At 42.5% G+C, this 19,481-nt stretch overlaps 1 protein-coding gene across 4 annotated transcripts in view; it reads left to right on the plus strand.

The window, feature by feature from the left end:
* LOC138768424 (limbic system-associated membrane protein-like) overlaps nucleotides 1–19,117 on the plus strand; it is a 30,602-nt gene extending 11,485 nt beyond the window's left edge. For 3 of the 4 annotated variants that reach the window (XM_069946398.1, XM_069946397.1, XM_069946399.1), the window contains 6 exons: nucleotides 3,102–3,389; nucleotides 12,488–12,733; nucleotides 14,230–14,487; nucleotides 16,728–16,988; nucleotides 17,176–17,436; nucleotides 18,960–19,117. In XM_069946398.1, the coding sequence (XP_069802499.1) occupies nucleotides 3,102–3,389; nucleotides 12,488–12,733; nucleotides 14,230–14,487; nucleotides 16,728–16,988; nucleotides 17,176–17,436; nucleotides 18,960–19,045 (1,400 nt within the window). In that variant the 3' untranslated portion in view covers nucleotides 19,046–19,117. The remainder of the gene's footprint in view (nucleotides 1–3,101; nucleotides 3,390–12,487; nucleotides 12,734–14,229; nucleotides 14,488–16,727; nucleotides 16,989–17,175; nucleotides 17,437–18,959) is intronic. The other variant, XM_069946400.1, reaches the window with a different exon arrangement.
* The last annotated feature ends 364 nt before the right edge of the window (nucleotides 19,118–19,481 follow it).

Consider the following 19,481-nt stretch of genomic DNA (forward strand, 5'->3'; position numbering starts at 1 on the left):
GCTATGTATAGTAGCTCTTTGGCTAGCTGTGTATAGGAGCACTGTGGCTAGCTGTGTATAGTAGCTCTTTGGCTAGCTGTGTATAGGAGTACTGTGGCTAGCTGTGTATAGGAGCTCTGTGGCTAGCTATGTATAGGAGCACTGTGGCTAGCTATGTATAGGAGCACTGTGGCTAGCTGTGTATAGGAGTACTGTGGCTAGCTATTTATAGGAGCACTGTGGCTAGCTATGTATAGGAGCACTGTGGCTAGCTGTGTATAGGAGTACTGTGGCTAGCTATGTATAGTAGCTCTTTGGCTAGCTGTGTATAGGAGCACTGTGGCTAGCTGTGTATAGTAGCTCTGTGGCTAGCTGTGTATAGGAGTACTGTGGCTAGCTGTGTATAGGAACTCTGTGGCTAGCTGTGTATAGGAGCTCTGTGGCTAGCTGTGTATAGGAGTACTGTGGCTAGCTGTGTATAGGAGTACTGTGGCTAGCTGTGTATAGGAGCTCTGTGGCTAGCTATGTATAGGAGCACTGTGGCTAGCTGTGTATAGGAGCTCTGTGGCTAGCTGTGTATAGTAGCTCTGTGGCTAGCTGTGTATAGGAGTACTGTGGCTAGCTGTGTATAGGAGCACTGTGGCTAGCTGTGTATAGGAGCACTGTGGCTAGCTGTGTATAGTAGCTCTGTGGCTAGCTGTGTATAGGAGTACTGTGGCTAGCTGTGTATAGGATCACTGTGGCTAGCTGTGTATAGGAGCTCTGTGGCTAGCTGTGTATAGGAGCACTGTGGCTAGCTGTGTATAGTAGCTCTGTGGCTAGCTGTGTATAGGAGTACTGTGGCTAGCTGTGTATAGGAGCTCTGTGGCTAGCTGTGTATAGGAGCTCTGTGGCTAGCTGTGTATAGGAGTACTGTGGCTAGCTGTGTATAGGAGTACTGTGGCTAGCTGTGTATAGGAGCTCTGTGGCTAGCTATGTATAGGAGCACTGTGGCTAGCTGTGTATAGGAGCTCTGTGGCTAGCTGTGTATAGTAGCTCTGTGGCTAGCTGTGTATAGGAGTACTGTGGCTAGCTGTGTATAGGAGCACTGTGGCTAGCTGTGTATAGGAGCACTGTGGCTAGCTGTGTATAGTAGCTCTGTGGCTAGCTGTGTATAGGAGTACTGTGGCTAGCTGTGTATAGGATCACTGTGGCTAGCTGTGTTTAGGAGCTCTGTGGCTAGCTGTGTATAGGAGCTCTGTGGCTAGCTGTGTATAGGAGTACTGTGGCTAGCTATGTATAGGAGCACTGTGGCTAGCTGTGTATAGGAGTACTGTGGCTAGCTGTGTATAGGAGCTCTGTGGCTAGCTGTGTATAGGAGCTCTGTGGCTAGCTGTGTATAGGAGCTCTGTGGCTAGCTGTGTATAGGAGCACTGTGGCTATCTGCGTATAGGAGCTCTGTGGTTAGCTGTGTATAGGAGCTCTGTGGCTAGCTGTGTATAGGAGTACTGTGGCTAGCTGTGTATAGGAGCTCTGTGGCTAGCTGTGTATAGGAGCTCTGTGGCTAGCTGTGTATAGGAGCTCTGTGGCTAGCTGTGTATAGGAGTACTGTGGCTAGCTGTGTATAGGAGTTCTGTGGCTAGCTGTGTTATGGGGCCCTGTGACTACCTGTGTTATGGGGCCCTTTGGATAGCTGTGTTATGGGGTGCTTTGGCTGTATTAAGCATATGCAGGTGGTGTTATAGGGCTTCATGTACTCGATACGGTGCCCCCCCCCCCCCCAGACACTGACAAAGCTGTAACTATTTCCCATAGCTTTATAAACAATTGCCCAGCAACAATCCTTCCAAGTGCAGAAGCCATTCCATAAATCCCTTTCCTGCCATAGAAAAGACAATCACATTTCTTCTAAGATCAGCGCTCAACCCGGATAAACAGTTCTGTGATTGTCTCCAGGCAAGAACATTATATCTGTCGGCACAGACTTCCTGGGAAAGCTGCACCGGTGCCCCGCCATCAGTCATCTCCGCCACCTTCTGATGGCGTGAGGTCTATAAAACTGAAGGACATGGAGTCTGAGTGTTTCTATGTGTATATCACAGGCTGCACCAGTACATGTTCCAATCCCAGACACCATGTTAGAACATTTTGACCTCAAACACCAACACAGCCTTTACACTCATAAGATCCGTCATTAAACATGTTCAGTGCTGGACCGACCACCTCTCCCTGTCTTCTCCCTAAGGACAGGAAGCGTCAGCCAGTCAGCAGTAATGGAACTAAGTTACTTCGCCACAACTTTCTCTTCCCTTTCCCCTCATCCTGCTCCTGTAAATGTTCTATCTTTACTGATATCAGTTCACAGATACCCATACAATGGAACTCCCCCGTGCATGCCTTGGGGCCAAACAATATAAACTCTTTTACTGAGGGTTTCCATTTATTTCAAGGGAAGGTACAGCGTAGGGCCATGTTCACACATAGAATTTCCATCAGTCTTTTTTCAACCAAAATCAGGAGCGGAACTGACAGAGCCAAATTATAATGGAAGGATTTGCACAGTTTCTTTGTTTTCATCCCACTACTGGTTTTAGTTGGAAAAAAAAAGACTGTCGGAAATACTATGTGTGAACATAGCCCTATAGTAAACAGCAAAATAAAGAGTAAAAGGACAAAGCGAAAACATTGAGGACAAGTAATACATGTGACAAATCTTTTAAATGTAATTTCACTCTTCCCCTTTCCATAGTTTTTGTATTAGCAGCATGTAAACCGATCCTTCAGTGAACTGATAGGTCATCTTTAGGCAGTTTGTTTGTGAATGCGGAGTTAAAAAATGAAGAAATGAAGCAAAGAAGATACAATAAAAAGCTTTTTCTTACAGTGGGTTTTTATTGTGCTCCGTTTTGATCAAACCCGTCAGCGTTCCATCTTTTTGGATGGACATAAATTTTGTCCAATTTTTCTGTCCGAAAAAAAGAGCACGAATGGAAAAAGCACTTGGGGTTTTTTTCTGTTTTTTTTTTTTACATTATAGCCAATGATGATAGATCTAAATAGAAGGTATTTCCGCTCTCTGTTATCCGTCACCATCGGTTGCATGTATGCAATGTAACAGCCTTATCCATGATTTTTTATTCCAGCTGATCTGCCTAGTCCCGAATTGCATTTTGAGAATAACATCATTGAGGATGAAGACACGAAAATCACATGTAAAATTCGAAATCCGACCTGCCTCAAAGTCACTTTGGAGATCAAAGGCAACGTAACGCTAACACATTGCGAGGACGAGCCGGCAGACTGTTTCACCAACGAGCATTATACCACCAAGATATGTACCATAGAGGTCACCAAGGAGATGGACCAGATGGAGTTCACGTGTGAGGCTCATTTCAAAACCCAAAGTCAGCCAAAAAAGATGTATCTGCAACGTAAGTATGGCTGGCCAAGACCAATACTCGGCTTATTTTGATCTATTCAGTCTCCTATCCCTAGTTCTGAGCTGCTGCTTTCTGCTGGAGACACAAACATCTGTGTGTGAGCTTTTCTCTCTGTCGCCCCTTAAAGGAAAAGTCAGGTGGAAATTTTTATTAAAGTATTGTATGGCCCCCCAAAAGTTATACAAATCACCAATATACACTTACTATGGGAAATGCTTATAAAGAGCTTTTTTCCCTGCACTTACTACTGCATCAAGGCTTCACTTCCTGGATAACATGGTGATGTCACTTCCTGGATAACATGGTGATGTCACAACCCGACTCCCAGAGCTGTGCGGGCTGTGGCTGCTGGAGAGGATGATGGCAGGGGGACACTGAGGGACACAGGGCACTGGAGGGACACTAAGCATCCCTCTGCCATCATCCTCTCCAGCAGCCACAGCCCGCACAGCTCTGGGAGTCGGGTCGTGACATCACCATTTTATCCAGGTAAAGCCTTGATGCAGTAGTAAGTGCAGGGGAAAAAAGCACTTTATGTACATTTCCCATAATAAGTGTATATTGGTGATTTGTATAACTTTTGTGGGGCAAAACAATACTTTAATAAAAAATTTTGCCGGACTTCTCCTTTAATCCCCCCTTCCTTCTGAGACGCCTGATGTAAACAAGTCCCTGGCTGTATCTGCAACACTGTAGATTCTTTGTAATGCCAATCTAAGGTCAAGTTGCTAATGAACTCACTGTAATTAACCCTCCCAGCATTACAATGAAGCTACAATGTTGCAGATACAGCCAGTCAGGGACTTGTTTACATCATCTGTCTCAGAAGGGAGGGTGGAGGAGGGGGAGACAGAGAGAAAAGCCTTACACACAGATTTTTGTGTTTTCAGCAGAAAGCAGCAGCTTAGAACTGGAGGAAGGAGACTAAATAGATAAAAACATAATAAGTATGGAAGGAACTGTTAGTCTCACCATGGTAACCCACATATCAAAAATATGTTTGAGTGGAATACCCCTTTAAATAGGTAGTTCTAAGAAAAAAATCTTTTAAATTAACTGGTGCCAAAAAAGTGCCAGAGTGCCATTTGTAATTACCTTCTATTAAAAATCTCAAATCTAGTATTTATATAAACTGCTGTATGTCCTACAGGAAGTGGTGTATTCTTACCAGTCTGACAAAGTGCTCTCTGCTGACACTGTCCAGAGCAGTAGCAAGTCCCTACAAAAAAAACTCCTACTTTCTAGACTGGAAAGAATATACCACTTCCTGCTGGGCATACAGCAGCTGATAAGTACTGGAAGACTTGAGATTTTTTAACAGATGCAAATCAAAAATCTCTGGCACTTTCTTGCTCCAGTTGATTTAAAGGAAAAACTTTTTCGCTGAACTAACCCTTAAACTCCTTCAAGTCAGCTATATGCCTATATACGTTGCAACTGCTGATACCCCGCGCAGTAGGAATGTGTGTACGCCCCTGGCATGCAGCGTTTTAATGTGTGCTGGGCTGCTTCAGTGTGAACAGCACCTCACGCATTAATGTGCCAGGAGCCGGGCATAATGACAGGCAGCCCCGATCACACAGCTGCCTGCCATTAACCTCTAAAGGCTGCAATCTACAGTATGTCAATGCAGCGTTTAAGGTAGTCAGTAACAGGAGTGGTAGCTGTCAATGTCTGATCAGAGCCACCGCAGTCACACGGTCCCGATCAGTCTCATTGACAAACAGAGAAATAATATTGTCTGATCGGCCATCTGCATCTAGAGTCTGCCTCAGGCAGACTGTAAATGCAGGGCGATGACAACACTGATCAATGCTTTGCAACGGCATAGCATTGATCAATATAAGCAAACTATTGATTGCATATAATAGTACCCTAGAGGGGTACGTTCTAGGTCCTGTTGTTTTTAATATGTAAGTAACATAGAAGGATTGGTAGGTAAGGTTAGTGATATAGGAGGTTTGGTAGGTAAGGTTAGTGACATAGGAGAAGGTTTGGTAGGTAAGGATAGTGACATAGGAGAAGGTTTGGTAGGTGAGGTTAGTGACATAGGAGAAGGTTTGGTAGGTAAGGGGAGTGACATAGGAGAAGGTTTGGTAGGTAAGGATAGTGACATAGGAGAAGGTTTGGTAGGTAAGGATAGTGACATAGGAGAAGGTTTGGTAGGTAAGGATAGTGATATAGGAGAAGGTTTGGTAGGTAAGGATAGTGACATAGGAGAAGGTTTGGTAGGTAAGGATAGTGACATAGGAGAAGGTTTGGTAGGTAAGGATAGTGATATAGGAGAAGGTTTGGTAGGTAAGGTTAGTGACATAGAAGAAGGTTTGGTAGGTAAGGATAGTGACATAGAAGGTTTGGTAGGTAAGGATAGTGACAGGAGAAGGTTTGGTTGGTAAGGTTTGTCTGTTTGCTGATGACACTAAGGTGTGCTATAGGGTTGATATTTCTGGAGGTGTCAGTAATATGGAGAATGATTTAGTTTTACTAGATAAGTGGTCCAAACAATGGAAACTGCAATTCCTTGTTTCCAAATGTAAATTAATGGGAGAAGGAGTCCTCCGAGTATCATATCTGCAGTTCTGTGTTGGTAACGACTGCAGAGGAGAAGGATTTAGGGGCAGTGATTTCTGATGGTAAAGAAAGCTAATGGTATGCTGGGATTTATATATATAATGGTATGCTGGGATTTATATATATAATGGTATGCTGGGCTATATATATTATGGTATGCTGGGCTTTATATATATATAATGGTATGCTGGGCTGCATATACATATATAGTATGCTGGGCTGCATATATATATAATGGTATGCTGGGCTGTACATATATAATGGTATGCTTGGCGGTATATATAATGGTATGCTGGGCTGTATATATATAATGGTATGCTGGGCTGTATATATATAATGGTATGCTGGGCTGTATATATATATAATGGTATGCTGGGCTGTATACATATAATGGTATGCTGGGCTATATATATATATATAATATATATATATATATATATATGCTGGGCTGTATATATAATGGTATGCTGGGCTTTATATATATAATTGTATGCTAGGCTGTATATATATAATGGTATGCTGGGCTTTATATAAATAATGGTATGCTGGGCTGTATATATATATATATATATATATATATATATATAATGATATGCTGGACTGTATGTATATAATGGTTTGCTGGGATGTATATATATAATGGTATGCTGGGCCGTATATATACATATAATAGTATGCTGGGTTGTATATATATAACGGTATGCTGGGCTGTATATATAATGGGATGCTTGGCTGTATATATATAATAGTATGCTGGGCTGTATATAGATATATAATGTTATGCTGGGCTGTAAATATATAATGGTATGCTGGGCTATATACATATAATGGTATGTTTGGCTGTGTATATTTATATATATATATATATATATATATATATATATATATATAAATATACACAGCCAAACATACCATTATATATATATATATATATATATATATATATATACAGCCCAGCATAACATTATATATATATATATATATATATATATAATGTTATGGTGGGCTGTATATATATATATATATATAATGGTATGTTTGGCTGTATATATATATAACGGTATGCTGGGCTGTATATATATAATGTTATGCTGGGCTGTATATATATATATATATATATATATAGTAGTATGCTGGGCTGTATATATATATATATATATATATATAATGTTATGCTGGGCTATATATATAATGGTATGTTTGGCTGTATATATATAATGGTATGCTGGGCTGTGTGTATATATATATATATATATATATATAATGGTATGCTGGTCTGTATATATACATAATGGTATGCTGGTCTGTATATATATATATATATATATATATATATATATATATACAGACCAGCATACCATTATGCATATATACAGACCAGCATACCATTATGTATATATACAGACCAGCATACCATTTTATATATATATATATATATATATACAGCCAAACATACCATTATATATATAGCCCAGCATAACATTATATATATATATACAGCCCAGCATACCATTATATATATATATATATATATATATATATATACAGCCCAGCATACCATTATATATACAGCCCAGCATACCATTATATATACAGCCCAGCATACTACTATATATATATATATATATATATATATATATATATACAGCCCAGCATACCATTATGTATATATACAGCCCAGCATACCATTATATATATATATTCAGCCCAGCATACCAATTATATATATACAGCCCAGCATACCGTTTTTTATATATATATATATATATATATATATATATATATATATATATATATATATAAACGGTATGCTGGGCTGTATATATATAATTGGTATGCTGGGCTGAATATATATATATATAATGGTATGCTGGGCTGTATATATAATGGTTTGCCGGGCTGTGTAGCTAGTGGTATAGCCAGTAGGAAGAGGCAGATTGTGATCCCGCTGTATAGAGCTCTAGTGACATCACATCTGGAATACTGAAAACATTTAAATATGTCAAAGAACTAAATAAGGTTCTGGAGGGAAGTGTAGAAGAAAACTGAACAGAAGAAGGAGAAGACACAGCGAGAGGTTACTTGGGGGAAAGATCAGCAACAACACAAGAAAATATTACTTTACTGAAAGAGTAGTAGATGTTTGGAACAAACTTCCAGCAGATGTGGTAGGTTAATCTACAATAACAGGATGGGAACCTGCCTGGTGTATTATCTTATTTATCCTAAGATAATAAGAAGGGAAATACTAAAAGGGCGGACTAGAGGAACCCAGTGATCTTTTTCTGCCAACAATCTCCTATGTTTCTATGTAGGGTATGATAGATAGTGGGGCTATAGGCCAGCATTCTGAGGATAGTACACTACTACATAATGAGGCTGTAGAGCAGCATTATGGGTATTGTAGAATTATCGGTAATGGGACTTTAGACCAACATTAGGTTTACTGGGGTTTTAGAGCAGCAATCTGGGTTGTGTAGAATAGAGAATAAATCTGGGTAATAGAGCTATAGGCCCGCATTCTTTGTATAGTATAATTAGGGCTAATGGGATTATAGGCCGGCATTATGGGTGTAGCACCATCTAGGGAAATAGGGCCGAAGGCATGGATTATGGACATTGTAGTATTCTGGGTAATGGGGCTATAGGCCAGGATCATGGATGTTGTAGTATTCTGGGTAATGGGGCTATAGGCCAGGATTATGGACATTGTAGTATTCTAGGTAATGGGGCTATAGGCCAGGATCATAGATGTTGTAGGGTTCTGGGTAATGGGGCTATGGGCCATATTTATGGATATTGTAGTATTCTGCGTAATGGGGCTATAGGCCAGGATTATGGATGTTGTAGGATTCTAGGTAATGGGGCTATAGGCCAGGATCATAGATGTTGTAGGGTTCTGGGTAATGGGGCTATGGGCCATATTTATGGATGTTGTAGTATTCTGGGTAATGGGGCTATAGGCCAGGATTATGGATGTTGTAGGATTCTGGGTAATGGGGCTATAGGCCAGGATTATGGACATTGTAGGATTCTGGGTAATGGGGCTATAGGCCAGGATTATGGACATTGTAGGATTCTGGGTAATGGGGCTATAGGCCAGGATCATAGATGTTGCAGGATTCTGGGTAATGGGGCTATAGGCCAGGGTCATAGATGTTGCAGGATTCTGGGTAATGGGGCTATAGGCCAGGATCATAGATGTTGTAGGATTCTGGGTAATGGGGCTATAGGCCAGGATTATGGACATTGTAGTATTTTGGGTAATGGGGCTATAGGCCAGGATCATGGATGTTGCAGGATTCTGGGTAATGGGGCTATAAGCCAGATTTATGGATGTTGTAGGATTCTGGGTAATGGGGCTATAGGCCAGGATCATGGATGTTGCAGGATTCTGGGTAATGGGGCTATAGGCCAGAATCATGGATGTTGTAGGATTCTGGGTAATGGGGCTATGGGCCAGATTTATGGATATTGTAGTATTCTGGGTAATGGGGCTATAGGCCAGGATTATGGATGTTGTAGGATTCTGGGTAATGGGGCTATGGGCCAGATTTATGGATATTGTAGTATTCAGGGTAATGGGGTTATAGGCCAGGATCATAGATGTTGTAGGATGCTGGGTAATGGGGCTATAGGCCAGGATTATGGATGTTGTAGTATTCTGGGTAATGGGGCTATAGGCCAGGATTATGGATGTTGTAGGATGCTGAGTAATGGGGCTATAGGCCAGGATTATAGATGTTGTAGGATGCTGGGTAATGGGGCTATAGGCCAGGATCATAGATGTTGTAGGATGCTGGGTAATGGGGCTATAGGCCAGGATCATAGATGTTGTAGGATGCTGGGTAATGGGGCTATGGGCCAGGATTATGGATGTTGTTGTATTCTGGGTAATGGGGCTATAGGCCAGGATTATGGATGTTGTAGGATGCTGGGTAATGGGGCTATAGGCCAGGATCATGGATGTTGTAGTATTCTGGGTAATGGGGCTATAGGCCAGGATCATAGATGTTGTAGGATTCTGGGTAATGGGGCTATAGGCCAGGATTATGGATGTTGTAGTATTCTGGGTAATGGGGCTATAGGCCAGGATCATAGATGTTGCAGGATTCTGGGTAATGGGGCTATAGGCCAGGATCATAGATGTTGCAGGATTCTGGGTAATGGGGCTATAGGCCAGAATCATGGATGTTGTAGGATTCTGGGTAATGGGGCTATAGGCCAGGATTATGGATATTGTAGTATTCAGGGTAATTGGGCTATAGGCCAGGATCATGGATGTTGTAGGATTCTGGGTAATGGGGCTATAGGCCAGGATCATAGATGTTGCAGGATTCTGGGTAATGGGGCTATAGGCCAGGATTATAGATGTTGCAGGATTCTGGGTAATGGGGCTATAGGCCAGGATCATGGATGTTGTAGGATTCTGGGTAATGGAGCTATGGGCCAGATTTATGGATATTGTAGTATTCAGGGTAATTGGGCTATAGGCCAGGATCATGGATGTTGTAGTATTCTGGGTAATGGGGCTATAGGCCAGGATCATGGATGGTGTACTATTCTGGGTAATGGGGCTATAGGCCAGGATCATGGATGGTGTACTATTCTGGGTAATGGGGCTATAGGCCAGGATTATGGATGTTGTAGGATTCTGGGTAATGGGGCTATAGGCCAGGATTATGGACATTGTAGGATTCTGGGTAATGGGGCTATAGGCCAGGATCATAGATGTTGCAGGATTCTGGGTAATGGGGCTATAGGCCAGGATCATAGATGTTGCAGGATTCTGGGTAATGGGGCTATAGGCCAGGATTATGGATATTGTAGTATTCTGGGTAATGTGGCTATAGGCCAGGATTATGGATGTTGTAGGATTCTGGGTAATGGGGCTATAGGCCAGGATTATAGATGTTGCAGGATTCTGGGTAATGGGGCTATAGGCCAGGATCATGGATGTTGTAGGATTCTGGGTAATGGAGCTATGGGCCATATTTATGGATATTGTAGTATTCAGGGTAATGGGGCTATAGGCCAGGATCATGGATGTTGTAGGATTCTGGGTAATGGGGCTATAGGCCAGGATTATGGACATTGTAGTATTCTTGGTAATGGGGCTATAGGCCAGGATTATGGATGTTGTAGGATTCTGGGTAATGGGGCTATAGGCCAGGATTATGGACATTGTAGGATTCTGGGTAATGGGGCTATAGGCCAGGATCATAGATGTTGCAGGATTCTGGGTAATGGGGCTATAGGCCAGGATTATAGATGTTGCAGGATTCTGGGTAATGGGGCTATAGGCCAGGATCATGGATGTTGTAGGATTCTGGGTAATGGAGCTATGGGCCATATTTATGGATATTGTAGTATTCTGGGTAATGGGGCTATAGGCCAGGATCATGGATGTTGTAGGATTCTGGGTAATGGGGCTATAGGCCAGGATTATGGACATTGTAGTATTCTGGGTAATGGGGCTATAGGCCAGGATCATAGATGTTGCAGGATTCTGGGTAATGGGGCTATAGGCCAGGGTCATAGATGTTGCAGGATTCTGGGTAATGGGGCTATAGGTCAGAATCATGGATGTTGTAGGATTCTGGGTAATGGGGCTATAGGCCAGGATCATAGATGTTGTAGGATTCTGGGTAATGGGGCTATGGGCCAGATTTATGGATATTGTAGTATTCTGGGTAATGGGGCTATAGGCCAGGATCATGGATGTTGTAGTATTCTGGGTAATGGGGCTATAGGCCAGGATTATGGACATTGTAGTATTCTGGGTAATGGGGCTATAGGCCAGGATCATGGATGTTGCAGGATTCTGGGTAATGGGGCTATAGGCCAGAATTATGGATGTTGTAGGATTCTGGGTAATGGGGCTATAGGCCAGGATCATGGATGTTGCAGGATTCTGGGTAATGGGGCTATAGGCCAGGATCATGGATGTTGCAGGATTCTGGGTAATGGGGCTATAGGCCAGAATTATGGATGTTGTAGGATTCTGGGTAATGGGGCTATAGGCCAGAATCATGGATGTTGTAGGATTCTGGGTAATGGGGCTATGGGCCAGATTTATGGATATTGTAGTATTCTGGGTAATGGGGCTATAGGCCAGGATTATGGATGTTGTAGGATTCTGGGTAATGGGGCTATAGGCCTGCATTATGGGTATAGCAGAATTATGGGTTTGGGGGCTATAGGACTGCTCCAGGGTCTGATATTAATAATATGTAGTTTTAGTGATTATAATAATATTAATATTAGGTGTACAAATAAACTTATCCATGGCCTTTTGCTGGGCCGTACCCCTAAACATGACCAAATCATTTTTTTCCATGACCCACAGCCGAAGTATCTCCCTGTGAAGGACTCCCCCAAGTTGTCCTATCTGAGAGTGCTTTGTGGAATTCTGGGTAATGATCCTATAGGATAATACATCTAAAGGTCTGCACTGAGAGCACTGAGGGATTCTGGGTAATGTGGCTTTCCTTGCAGTAATAATTGCTTTCCTACAGGTGAACCTGAATTTACAGACTGCCCCGAGGAACAGGTTTGGAAAGAGGGAGAAGAGAACAGCTTCCATTGTATAGCCACCGGATACCCACAGCCCAATGTTACTTGTCAGAAGAAGAATCAGAAAGATGGCACTGTATACCGCGCAGGAGAAAGATTCACAACACTGAGAAGTATGGCCGGAGATTATACCTGTACCGCTAAAACCTTCGATACTACTTCCAAGTTCGTAAAAGTGTCTCTACAATGTGAGTATCCAAATACTATATAATGGTGGCTCTATGGCTATTTGTTGTAATCATCACCATAAAGCAGCAGGGGGGGGGGGACATAATAAAGACAGTGGGGGAGATTTAGCAAACATGGTGTAAAATGAAACTGGCTCAGTTGCCCCTAGCAACCAATCAGATTCCACCTTTCATTCCTCACAGACTCTTTGGGAAATGAAAGGTGGAATCTGATCGTTACGTGTCGTTACATAGCTGTAGGGGAGCTAGGAAGACTGCCGGCTGGGGTCTAAGAGTGGGCCAGGTAAATAGACCTTCTTTATTATGTCTCCCCCCCAAGCCTAAAATACTTGTTTTTGTATCCAGCTTCTATGGAGACCTATGTGTCGCCATGGCAACAGACTACAAACAAACCCTGTGTAGTCTGATCCAGCAATCACTTTATCGTACACTTTGTGTATCAGAGCTTTTGCATCAGGGACAAACAATGTCTACATGACAGGATTCAAAAAATATATTAGACTATAGAGTTACAAATGTGTGACATAATGTTGGTGTATATGTATAGTGTCATAGATAATACGTCATCGAATTGATACAGATAATGCAAGTACAGTATTGTGCAGGTTACTTTAGGAGTGTTACAATGTATAAATGCTTATACACACCACTTTAGCTATACACCAATAACTTGGACACAGACTATGGGAAATTGGGAATTTCTTAACTACTGATGAATTATGAAGTAAAAGTCATGTCGATCTAATACCAGACATGTACCCAAGGAGGAGGAAGAGAGCGATCCTGCTGCAAAATTTTAAATCATTGATGATATGACAAAACATTCACTAAATAGCACTCAATGCTTGCTATTAGTACTATATAGTCTTTTGTGTAAGGCACATGTCCTATGTGTGAGTGGTGTGTGCTGCATGAGGCCTATGTGTGACTGGTGTGTGCTGCATGTGACTGGTATGTGTGCAGCATGTGGTTGGTGATGTGTGTGCGGCATGTACTGTAAGTGGTGTGTGTGCAGCATATGATTGTTGTGTGTGTGTGTGTGTGTGTGTGTGTGTGTGTGTGTGTGTGTGTGTGTAGCATGTGATTGCTGTGTGTGCAGCATGTGATTGGTGTGTGTGTGTAGCATGTGAATTGTGTGTGCAGGGTGTGAGTTGTGTGTGTGTGTGTGTGGAGCATGTGAGTGGTGTCTGTGTGTGTGTGTGTGTGTGTGTGTGTAGCATGTGAGTGGTGTGTGCAGGGTGTGAGTTGTGTGTATGTGTGTGGAGCATGTGAGTGGTGTCTGTGTGTGTGTGTGTGTGTGTGTGTGTAGCATGTGAGTGGTGTGTGTGTGTGTGTGTGTGTGTGTGTAGCATACGATTTGTGTGTGTATGTGCAGCATGTTAGTGGTGTGCCCACACTCCTTTTGCACAGATGCCCACCTCTGTGTCACTCCTTTCTCGTCTTTATCATCCAGTTGATGTGTGATATCTACAATATTCTTCTGTTTCCTATTTCAGACAAGCCAGCAGTTCGTAACATAATAGTGAATCCACATCTGCACAATGAAGGGGACCCAGTGACAATAACTTGTGAGGCAGATGGTGAGCCGCCTCCCTCTTACACCTGGAAAACCCCATCATCTGATGTTCAGTTTTCTCCTGACAACAAAACCATTACGATCCAGAAGATGGCAAGTAGTCACCTGGGAAAGTACCAGTGCACAGCAAGTAACACTATTGGGAGTCACAGCCTAGAGCAAGAGCTCAACCTAGCAGGTATTCACTAGTTATCTGTACTGGAATATGGGGCAAAACTTCTTGGTTTCACCCTGTATCCATGTGCCGCCGAAAGTCATCTATCCCCAGTTTCCTGAAAATGTGATTGATGGCTTACATAATACACTGCACTAGTTATATAGTGTACAGTAGTATTTCTGTAAGCCAGCAGGACCTAACAGGAGTGCAAACAGTGGGAAACCTGGAGGCCATCATTAGGTCTCTGGGAGAACTCATTGGCACCCTGTGTTTGTTATACTGGGGCTCCAATGGGATGATAGAGGAAGCCCCTCCCTCTAAAACCTCCTAGATGCTGTAGTCATTACTGGGTGCAGCATCTAAGTGGTTTAAAGGCCAGGAAAGGACATATATCCCAGTCCTTACGTTTCTAAACCTCCGCTATATCTGACATTGGACACCTATGCTTCTGCCATATAAAAGTGTATTAGCAGTCACTAAGTGGTTAAAACTCTTCTGACCTAGTATTGCTCTGCAAGGAAACCTAGCCATAGAAAAGATCTCCAGGCTAGCTCTTAACTAATTTTTTTTACATTGTAGCAAACTGTCAGTTATGAAATGCATTTGGTCTCTAAGAGATTTCAGCCTCTAAACGTCAACAAATATGGTTCTATGCCCTGCCAGCAAACAGATCTAATAGGTTCCCTCCATCGATTTGTATGGGTATTGAACCAAACAGAATGTGACTAGAAAAAAGATTCTGTTTTTTAAAAACAGTGCCACTCACTTCCATTGGCTGTACATTGCAGCATGGCCCCATTTAAAGTGACTCTGTACCCACAATCTGTCCCCCCCCCCCAAACCACTTGTACATTCGGATAACTGAAGGTCCATTTGGCAGGTGATGCAGTTATTGTCCTAAAACACAACTTTTAAACTTGCAGCCCTGTGCCACACGGCCGTGGCCTTGAGTATCTGTGTCCTAACTTTGCACCACCCCTCCGTCCCTCCTCCCCACCCTCTTCATCATTAGGAATGCCACTGGTAGGATTTTTCCTATTCCTCTGTAGTGAACACTAAACAGGTGCCTTAACGATCCAGCCCATGTGCCGTGCTGACACAGGTGATGAATAGGAGAAAATCATCCTGGAGCATTCCTAATGATGAGGAGGGCCAGGAAGAAGGGACATAGAGGTTGTGCCAGCCTAATGCATACACACTCTAGGCCACGGCTGTTTGACACAGGGCTGCAAGTTTAAAAGTTGTTTTTTAGGACAATAACTGCATCACCTGCCGAACTGACCCCAGGACAGATCTTGAATTAAAAGCAGCTATCCGAAGGTACAAGCAGTTTGTGGGGGTCAGATTGTGGGTATAGAGTCGCTTTAAAAGAGTATTCTGGCAAAATATAATGATGAATGATGTAGAAATAACAAATAAGTGGTAATAATAATAGTAGTAATATAAAAATATCACATTTACCGATTCGGGGCTGGGGTCAGTACAACAAATTGCCCACTCAGCTTATCAAGTTATCAAGACTCTGTGATAGTGGCGGAAATGGGGAACCAAGGAAGGTAAGCATAGTTTTTTCTATAGTTTTTCAGTTGCCTGAGCACATCTAAAAAGAGATTAATTGCCAGATAACCACTTTAATTCTAAGCACTGTTCCTGGTGCAGACTTTTTGTTAACCCTGGACAACTCCTTTAGGCTATGTTCACACGGAGTGAGAGACTGGCCGTTCCGTGACCCCAGCCGGGTCACAGAACGGTCGGTCTCTGCCCAAATGATCTGTCCGGCCGCAGAGCTCTGATGCAGGCACATCAGCACGCACCCGCATCAGAGCCTCCCCCTGCACACTATGGAGCGAGCGGCCGGAGCCGCTCGCTTCATATTGTGAGCTGACAGGGTTTCCTACGGCCGCAATTCATTGAATTGCGGCCGCAGAAAACTGACATGTCAGTTATTTCCGGCCCTGTACGGGATCCCGGCCGGAGCGTATAGGATGTGTATACGCTCCGGCCCAGGATCCCACTGAAAGTAAGCAATTGTTCCACCTCGCCAAAAGTACGGCCGTTGTTGCCATCGGCAACAACGGCCGTACTTTTACGTAGTGTGAACATAGCCTTAAATTGTTAAATACTGGCTAGTTGGGGAAAGTAGGTAAAAAGAACTGGATAGCAAAGACTAAAATGTGATAGAATCCCCTACTCAATGCAACCTCAGTTTTCATGATGTATTATTTAACCCTGGTACCATTGTCTATTTTTGTTTTTTAAAGTCCAACCTATAATATCAAACATAACGGTGAAACCATCTATGGAGATACCTGTAGGTTCTAATGTGACTCTGATATGTGACGCTGGTGGAATCCCCCCTCCCACTTTGAGCTGGATCCATCCAAAGGTCAAGGTTCAAAAATCTGAGGATCAGCGCATTATCAATATATGGAACATAACAACGAACCATGCCGGAAATTACTCCTGTACTGCTCAGAATAAGCATGGGACCACCAATCGCACCCAGCAAATCACAGTCTCAGGTACAATTAAGTCTAGTTTGTGTTTTTATTGGTTACCAACAGGCCCAAACTACCATGGTGCTTCATATGTTGGTGTCACTTATAGCTTTACCCCTGAAGTAATATGTTATCTGTAATACACGTCGGGGCTTTAGGCATTTTTAGTCTTATTATTATTAATATACTGTGGTTTACTGTCTATTTCCAGTCAAGCCTAAAGTATTAAGTATTAACGTCAAGCCATCAACGTCCGTGTCGGAAAATGACAACTTGACCTTGACTTGTGAGGCTGAGGGTGTCCCTCGTCCATCCTTCAGCTGGCAGTATCCGACACCAAATGTTCTTCTCTCACATGACGGCAGTACCATTAATATCTATGCTGCCCAGAAGGATCATACCGGAGATTATATCTGCACCGCTCAAAATAAGCATGGGCGGGACACAATGACAAAGAGTATTACCGTCACAGGTAACGGCATGCCTACTCTTACATCACAATGCATGGCATGAGAAGTTGGTAGCTCTGAGGGTGACTTTCAACATAGAATCTCGCAACCCCTCATAGACTTCATTGTCACCTGTCAAATAGAAGGTCAAGAATCACTAATAGCACATATAACACTATAAACCTACTGACACCTCTTCTTCTTCTACTACTAACATTTGAAACTCTCTTTTTTTAAATGCAAACCCCAAGGGGTTGATGGGCAGAGGAACAGTAAATTTGCTAAAATATAGTATAAATATTATGTTAAGGAGCTTGTACAGCTGATACAAATAATAGGATATCTATAGGTGATGAGTAGGGTGCTGGCTTTCCCGTGATCAGCTATTCAGCACCCGCATGACAGTGAGAACGGAGCCAGAAGCAGTTGGAGAACTCATCAGCACCCTGTGTTTGTGTTGCAAGGGGCCAATGGGATGATAGAGGAAGCCCCTCCCTCTAAAACCTCCTAGATGCTGCAGTCATTACTGGCTGCAGCATCTAAGTGGTTAAAAGGCCAGGAAAGGAGATTCTCTGATCCCAGTCATTCAAGAGGAAATATCAGCAGGTTAGACAAATCTAACCTGCTGATAGTTCCCTAACAGGCATAGGGTGCTGAGGATAAGGGTATGTTTCTTACCTTTAGGCTATGTTCACACTACGTAAAATAACGGCCGTTGTTTTTACCAGCTGGATTTTTTGCGACCAAAACTACGGCCGTAGAATTGCGATCGTACCGGCTAGTCGTGAAACTACAGCCGTTGTTTAATTTTGAATCCTAGCATGTTTATAAGCGGGATGAAACAGGTCATTTACTGTAAATACCACGCCCAGCCCGAGAAACCACTCAGAAATTTTTTTACATCAAAATCAAGTTTAATTCGGCAGATATAAGTTTTACATTCGCGGACGAATTGAAATCCACGGCCTTTGTTGCAGTATTACCGTCCGGAAATAATTGACATGTTCATTTTACATGGGGACGTTATCTGATACGTAGTGTGCATTCAACGGCCGTAGTTACATTGCATTGCAGTCATATTAGAGAACCTCAAAACAACGGCCGTAGTTTTGCAGCGCGGACAACGACCGTTATTTTACGTAGTGTGAACATAGCCCAATACTGCACGGTTCCCGTGCTGTTAGTTGTGCCTGGTGAACTGTTAGGAGCACTGGGGGCGTGGCTGACGCTCCTCCAAGCTCCGATCCGAGCATTGATAATTATTAGAGGGGCTTGCCGTGCGGGGGGTAGACGAAAGCAGTTATGTTTTTCTTTTCTTGGATAACCCCTTTAAGAAAATTACTAAGCAGAGGTTGGCTGTGAGCACAGGACTAAAGAGAACATGAAATACCTGACATAAGCAAAGTAATTTTTTTATATCATAGTACCAGTGAACTACCAAATGTTTACCATATTTACAAATGTAAATATCAGACTTGACTAAGAATTTTTTTTTATAATTTCACTGATGTCATTATGTAAGATGACAAGTTCTTGTCTCTTTTAGGAAAAGGGAACAGAGCAGACACACTGGAGATGACAATTATCCTCATCCTGGCCACGCTGATCTCCACCGGCTTGATGTTCCTTTAAGGATTTCCTCTCCATCTACAGCAAACAGTTTTCCAGTGTTTTTTTTTTGTTGTTTTTTTTTTCCTTTGGGGGGGGGGGGTGTTAAATATAGATTTTTTTTTTCCAATTGTATTTATTTTTCACTGGTTTGGATTACACAATTTTCTAAAATGATCTATTTTTTTTTTTGCTGTAATGATATGTTACAAGAAAACTTCAATAAATGTCTGAGAGGAAATGTGTCACCTTAAAGGAATTGCTTGTTTATTACAATACCATTGTATTAAAAGGACCTGCCAACGAAATGTTTGTTGCACCGCTAGCACCAACAGAGATCAGCAAGCGTTCAGCAGGTGTTTCATTTTTAATTTCTCTGCAGCACCAACAAACTCTAGAGTTAGAGCTTCCCTTTATCCTCCTGAACTAGTCATGTTTTATGTCCTCGAGAACTAGAAAT

This window comes from Dendropsophus ebraccatus, chromosome 1 (assembly GCF_027789765.1).
Source record: "Dendropsophus ebraccatus isolate aDenEbr1 chromosome 1, aDenEbr1.pat, whole genome shotgun sequence".
Classification (NCBI taxonomy): Eukaryota; Metazoa; Chordata; class Amphibia; order Anura; family Hylidae; genus Dendropsophus; species Dendropsophus ebraccatus.